This window comes from Limulus polyphemus, unplaced genomic scaffold (genome assembly GCF_000517525.1).
Source record: "Limulus polyphemus unplaced genomic scaffold, Limulus_polyphemus-2.1.2 Scaffold4631, whole genome shotgun sequence".
Classification (NCBI taxonomy): Eukaryota; Metazoa; Arthropoda; class Merostomata; order Xiphosura; family Limulidae; genus Limulus; species Limulus polyphemus.
This window is the reverse complement of record NW_013670241.1, coordinates 23206-30524: the sequence shown is the minus strand read 5'-3', so window position 1 is coordinate 30524 and position 7319 is coordinate 23206. Positions and strand designations below refer to the sequence as shown.

At 30.9% G+C, this 7319-nt stretch overlaps 1 protein-coding gene across 4 annotated transcripts in view; it reads left to right on the top strand.

Annotated features, from left to right (window-relative positions):
* LOC106471450 (casein kinase II subunit alpha) overlaps positions 1 to 7319 on the top strand; it is a 37192-nt gene that overhangs the window by 11802 nt on the left and 18071 nt on the right. For all 4 annotated transcript variants that reach the window (XM_022400059.1, XM_013932054.2, XM_013932053.2 and 1 more), the window contains exon 5: positions 1911 to 1961. In XM_022400059.1, coding sequence (XP_022255767.1) covers positions 1911 to 1961 — 51 coding nt within the window. The remainder of the gene's footprint in view (positions 1 to 1910; positions 1962 to 7319) is intronic.

Below are 7319 nucleotides of genomic sequence, written 5' to 3'. Positions count from 1 at the left end.
TTAGCCAGTCATGGCTGGAAAGTCAGTATAATAAGAATAATAAGTATATATAAATTTATAATGTTATGAGATTTAAGCTATTTAGGCTAAACATTTCATGTTATAATCTGTAGTCATTTTAGAATGAAAAATGCATAATTTATATTTATTTCCTAATTTTTTATGGTGGTTATGAGGCTGGTCAAATTCACAGACCCCCATAGAGTTGGGTAGAGAAAATAACAGAAAAAACAAAGATTTATTGAAAACAAACATTTGAAATGTATTTAGGAGGTTTCAGAGATTACATAATAATATTTGAGATTTTTGGGACAAATAATAGTTTTTTAGTTATAACATGAAAATCACTTCATTGTAACTTCTGTATTGTTAGTCAGGCATGGTTGGAAGGTCAGTATAGTAAAATAACAGAAACAAACGTCTGAAATGTATTTAGGAGGTTTTAGAGATTACATAAATAATATTTGAGATTTTTGGGACAAATAATAGTTTTTTAGTTATAACATGAAAATCACTTCACACTTGGGCTGTTAACGAAACGTTCATTATTTTCACAAACAAATCAATAATTAAGAAAATACTTTATTAAAAAGTCTGATTTTTTCTATACGAAAGACTTGTAAACTTTACAAAAAGTCTACTCAATTTTGTGAAGATATACTTACTGCATTAAAAGTTATAGATTCAATATTTAACTTGTGTATATTATACTGAGCCTGTCACAAAAGGGTTAAGGGTCTGACCTTGTGTTTTGGTTGTTATTTTTCCTGTGGGCGTAGCCCATGATGAGGGGTACTAGGTAATAACCACCCTCTGACATGCCCCTTAGTCCAATGTATCATCCAACCAAGTATGGTTGAGATTGGTTGGAAGACCACAGAGCAGTTTGCTGACAAACAAACAAACTTTTTTTTTTACTTTTATAATCACTGATAAAGAATGTACATGAAAAACTAGAAATATAGTACTTACCTGGGTCATCACCTCATTTTTTGAATGTTGAAGAAACTTAAGCCTGCTTTTTTACACTAATGGTACTACTACTACACTAAATAGTTTTTTTATTTAATTACATAATACACCTAAGAACACAGAATAATAACATGTAAAAGCCAATAATGTTCTATAACTATCATAATTTTACTGGTTTTTCTAACTATAAGTTAAGAGCCTTTCAAAATTCAGCTAAATTCGTTGATGTTATTACCATGAAAATAAAGTTGAAACTAAACAATGAAATGGACAATGCCTTCTACAGAAAACAGTGTAATATATTATGTCATTTAATAGATTAAGTTTTGGCTTTCTATTGGTTATAAATAATATAGTATAAAATGTCATCTAAGAAAACTATTAGCAATTTGTGAAAGAGAGGATATGATAGGTGGGTCTGATTTTATAGTTTATGACTCCATAAACAAATATGATAGAAAGCTATAAAAATGATGCTTTGCTTGAGTATTTATGAGTAATTTACATTAAATTCCATACTTTTCAAATGTGTGGTAAATAAATTAGAGAAGAGGGCAGACATAGCAAATGTCATAATTCTCATACTAGAGAAGATTAATAATATGCTTAAATATTTCCTGAAAAAATTTAAGAACTTAAAATTTGTATGGTATTAACATTTAATTAATTAACTATATTTTGATGCTAAGTTTATTTCTATAGATTTTATAATAAAGTAGTTGAATTAAATTTTAAATGTAACTCGGTAAAAGGTTGTGACATGCCTACTTTGACCTTGTTGCAAAAGAGTTAATATTCTTTTTTATTAAATATGAGATACAGAGAAGTTACAAGTTACTTGTACAGACAAGAGTTTGATTAATTTAGATTTAAACCAGAGATGTGAAATATTTTATAGTATTATTATTTATTATATCTTAAGTTTTTATCTTTTTCAGTCACGAACACCAGCTTTAATATTTGAACATGTGAATAACAAAGATTTCAAGGTAAGCTTGACCTTCAGATTGTCTTTAGGTGTTAACACAAGATTGTGTAAATTATATGTAAGAATGATTCATTCAAGTTATTTTATTACAAACATTTTGTACAAGTTAGATACATAATGTATATTGCTGTTTATATAGGCCTAATTGGCATGTTTAAATGCTCAATTAAAGTTACAACAAGAAAAAAAACTCAAAAGTAATGTGGATAATTAAGTATAATACCTTGACCAAGTCCTACTTAGATTGGGCAATTAGAAGAAGAATTTTTTATTGATTTGCTTAAAAGTTTCAATTTATTAATCTAGCAATCTAGTGTATTATACATACAAGATATCTGATGACCTTGGGAAATATGACATGTTCTCTTCATTGATTAACAAAGAATCTGTCTTCTGGAGTGATAACTACAGTGAAAAAATCTCTCTTCTTCAATAGTGGATATAGTAAAACAATCTGTCTTCTTTAATAGTGAATACAATGAAATGACCTGTCTTCTTTTATACTAAATATACTGAAACAAAGAATCTGTCTTGTGGAGAGTAAATATAGTGAAACATCACAGGAAAATTGACTGAAACAAAGAATCTGTCTTGTGGGAGAGTAAATATAATGAAACATCACAGGAAAATCTTTCCAATAGACAGATTTAACAGATAATATCCTATGCTGGTAAACCAGATACAGTTTCCACTAGACAGACGAAACAGATAATATCCTATGTTGGTAAACCTGATACAGTTGCCACTAAACAGATAATATCCTATGCTATAAATCTGATAGTTGCCACTAGACAGATGGAAGGGAAGTAAATCATCTAGAGATATTAACTTCTACTTGTAATATTATACATAACATAGCATCCAAATACCACCTAGGGAAAGGTAACTTTTAGTTCTAAGGTATAATTGTAACATAAATTTTAAGACATTACATACACACAGCCATTAGGTTAGAAAAAAATAAGAAACTGCTATGCTGGTAAACCTGATACAGTTTATTATCTGTTCCATCTGTCTAATGGAAACTGTATGTGGTTTACCGGCATAGGTTATTATCTGTTTCATCTGTCTAGTGGCAACTGTATCAGGTTTACCAGCATTGGATATCTGTTTCATCTGTTTAGTGGAAACTGTATCAGGTTTACCAGCATAGGATATTATCTGTTTCATTTGTCTAGTGGAAACTGTATCAGGTTTACCAACATAGTTTATTATCTATTTTGTCTGTCTAGTGGAAACTGTATCTGGTTTACCAGCATAGTTTATTATCTGTTAAATCTGTCTAGTGGAAAGTGTATCAGGTTTACCAGCATAGGTTATTAACTGTTTCATCTATCTAGTAGCAACTGTATCAGGTTTACCGACATAGGTTATTATCTGTTACATATGTCTAGTATTTTATTTCCATTACATCTCTATAGTAGTAACCATAAAAGGTTTACAAGCATAGGTTAGTATCTTTAAGTATTTTATTTCCATTATATCTCAATTCTAGCATCGTTACCCGGGCAACAGGAAAACAAAGAGAGTAGGCTCTTTTGAAAAAAAAAAGACCTACTCTCTTTGTTTCCCTGTTCCATATTTTGATAGGTAAAAAATATTTTGTGAATTTATGAAAAAAACAACCTTAGCTTTGATTTTTGAAAATAAACTATGAACATGTTTTAAATCAGGGCTTCCTTATGAGCGAGGTTTTTTTGTTTTTCCCTCACTGGCAAGGATAAATAGGCCCTTATTTTTCCCCACTGTTGAGCATCCAACATAAGGTTGTCCATGTGAAAATCATGGTGATATGAATTCAAGTCCCACTACTTTCATAGACTGGCCCTGTGCTTTGTTGATTGACATCACAAAGCTTAATTTGACTGGGAACTGCAGGCGTTTGAACTTGAAGGGAAAATCAGTTGGAATTAATGGTATACGTGGGATGAAAACATGTTTCCCTGTTATTGTTTCCAGTAATAATTTTATTTTATAAGCTTGGCCTACTTTTTGTGTTTTAATACACAACATTCTAATTGTGCATATATTTCTTTTTTGTGTGAGGTTAAATATATGATGTATCAGTTGATCTGTAATTAATGATGTGTAACTAAATAGACCTATCTATTCTAAATTAAATGTTAACTCAAACTTACCAAAAAATGTCAAGCTTGCATAGAATCACAACCATGTAAAACGATAAAATTACCGAATTGGCTAGCAGGCAATAGACGCGTATATCAAGAAAGAATAGTCATTTTGCACACCTTCACGTGAGGGAAGTGTGACCTGCACAATGAATGGGGTGGACAAACAAGTAAGCAAACAAACAGACAGAGAGATTTTATATATAGAATGGCAACTGAACAAGGTTTACAAGCATTGATTAGTATCTCTAGGTGTTTTTTTTTGTTACATCTATCTTAAGTGGCAGCTATACAAGGTTTATCAGCATAGGTTGTTATCTGTTACATCTGTCTAGTGACAACTATACAAAGTTTACAAGCATAGATTAGTATCTGTTACATCTATATAGTGACAACTATACAAAGTTTACAAGCATAGGTTAGTATCTGTTACATCTCTCTAGTGACAACTATACAAGGTTTATCAGCATAGGTTATTATCTGTTCCATCTCAAAAGTGGCAACTGTATCTGATTTACGAGCATAGGTTAGTATCTGTTACATCTATCTAGTGACAACTATACAAAGTTTACAAGCATAGGTTATTATCTGTTACATCTATCTAGTGACAACTATACAAAGTTTATCAGCATAGGTTATTATCTGTTACATCTATCTAGTGACAGCTATACAAAGTTTACAAGCATAGGTTATTATCTGTTACATCTATCTAGTGACAACTATACAAAGTTTATCAGCATAGGTTATTATCTGTTCCATCTCAAAAGTGGCAACTGTATCTGGTTTACAAGCATAGGTTAGTATCTGTTACATCTATCTAGTGATAACTATACAAAGTTTATCAGCATAGGTTAGTATCTGTTACATCTATCTAGTGACAACTATACAAAGTTTACAAGCATAGGTTTGTATCTGTTACATCTATCTAGTGACAACTATACAAAGTTTACAAGCATAGGTTATTATCTGTTACATCTATCTAGTGACAACTATACAAAGTTTACAAGCATAGGTTAGTATCTGTTACATCTATCTAGTGACAACTATACAAAGTTTACAAGCATAGGTTAGTAGCTGTTACATCTCTCTAGTGACAACTATACAAAGTTTACCAGCATAGGTTATTATCTCTAAGTATTTTATTTCCATTACATCTGTCTAGTGGCAACTTTACAAGGTTTACAAGCATTGTTTAGCATCTATGGGTGTTTTGTTTCCATTCCATCTGTCTAGTTGTAACTATACAAGGTTTACAGGCATTGTTTATGATCTCTAGGTATTTTTTTTTGTTAAATCTGTATAGTGGCAACTGTACAAGGTTTACTAGCAATGTTTAGTATCTGTAGGTGTTTTGTTTCCATTCCACCTGTCTAGTGGCAACTGTACAAGGTTTACAGGCATTGTTTAGTATCTTTAGGTGTTTTGTTTCCAATCCATCTGTCTAGTGGCAACTGTACAAGGTTTACTAGCATTGTTTAGTATCTTTAGGTGTTTTGTTTCTGTTCCATCTGTCTAGTGGCAACTGTACAAGGTTTACTAGCATTGTTTAGTATCTGTAGGTGTTTTGTTTCTGTTCCATCTGTCTAGTGGCAACTGTACAAGGTTTACTAGCATTGTTTAGTATCTGTAGGTGTTTTGTTTCTGTTCCATCTGTCTAGTAGTAACAATATTAGATTTAGTAGTGTAATTTAGTATCTCAGGTTTAGAAGCATAAGTTAATATTTTTGGTATTTTCTTTCTATTTCATATGTTTAATAGCAAATATATCTAGTTTTAAGACAATATATGTTTTCAAAACTTGTTTTATTGGGGGGAAAATTAAAGTTTCTCGCATTATGTTTTTTGTGGCAGCTGCCTGACAAGATTTTGATATTTTATCAGCTTAAGTGAGATTATTAAGTTTTATTCAGATGCAAACAACATAATGTTGGAATGTTGTGTACAGTTTTAAGATACTTGAAAATACAACAACAAAAATAATAATATGAGAACTTTCTAGTGATATAAAGAAAGTAGAAAATAATTCATAGATTTTGTGAAAATACAAGAACCAAACTCTATCAGTGTTCTATGCGTGTTCTATCAGTGACGTGCCTTAATGTTCAAGTTTCAAAGTGCAACTTTTTATGTAGCCTACTTTGTAATTTACTGTGTTTCTGAAGTTTTCTAGTCATGCCAGACTCCAGTTTGAGTGAAATGCAATACATTTCATCCTTATATACCTATATAATTCAAGTTTTATGTCCTAATATTGGTATCGTATTCTTCAGTGTATAAGACACACTTTTTTACCCCAAAATTTGATGTCAAAATCTGCTTGCATCCTATACACCGAAGGTATGAATAATATATATGTACATATATGATATACACAAGCCATGTGTAAATATATTTAAATAGGCATGCATAGTTTAGTTCAATTGAATGTGTTATTTATAATAATAGTAGTTTTTTTTTTTTCTTTTAAAAACATAACTATTTATAATGCTCCCTAAATAATAAAAAAAGAAATTATAGTTATGGATGAGAGTGAAAAAGCTTGTAAATACACGACAATCCCTGTTTAATTTGGAGCAGAATAAGGCCGTTTCAGGCCTAACTTTAACAAATAAAAAATCGTTTTTGAGTGCTTGCCTTGGATTCAAATGTGCAATGCGCTTGACCAATCAGAGTGCTTAATGCAAAGCAGGAGGTTTATTAAAAAAGCCTTCTCTCCACGTCTGAGATTCCTTTAGAGCTCATAAAATGGAAAAAAAATAAAGGAAAAAGCTAATAAGCTAAAAACATAGCTGGATGTCATACCCGTTGGTTTAACAAGTCAACTGCAACCTCTTGATGTTTCTATTGACAAATCCTTTAAGACTTTAATGAGAGAGGAATGGAACAACTGGATGCAGCAGGAAGATTTTGCTACGACCCCTACAGGACGAAGGAAGATACCGATATAGTGATTAAGTCATTTAAGAAATGGGGTATCAGTAATGCAATGGGTGGGACCGAGGATGACATTCTCTTTGACCAGAATATTGGATCCAATGATTCCTTTCCAAGCAACAGTGAAAGCAATGAAGATTTTGTAGGTTTGAACCAAACTAAATAACAGTAAACCTTTTTTTTTTTGATTTACGGTATTTTCTTATTTTGATGTTTTGAGTTCTTTTGTGTTTAGAACAATATATACTAATTTTTAAAGTATCAAATTGAATTTTTGTTCAAAAAAATCTTTCAAC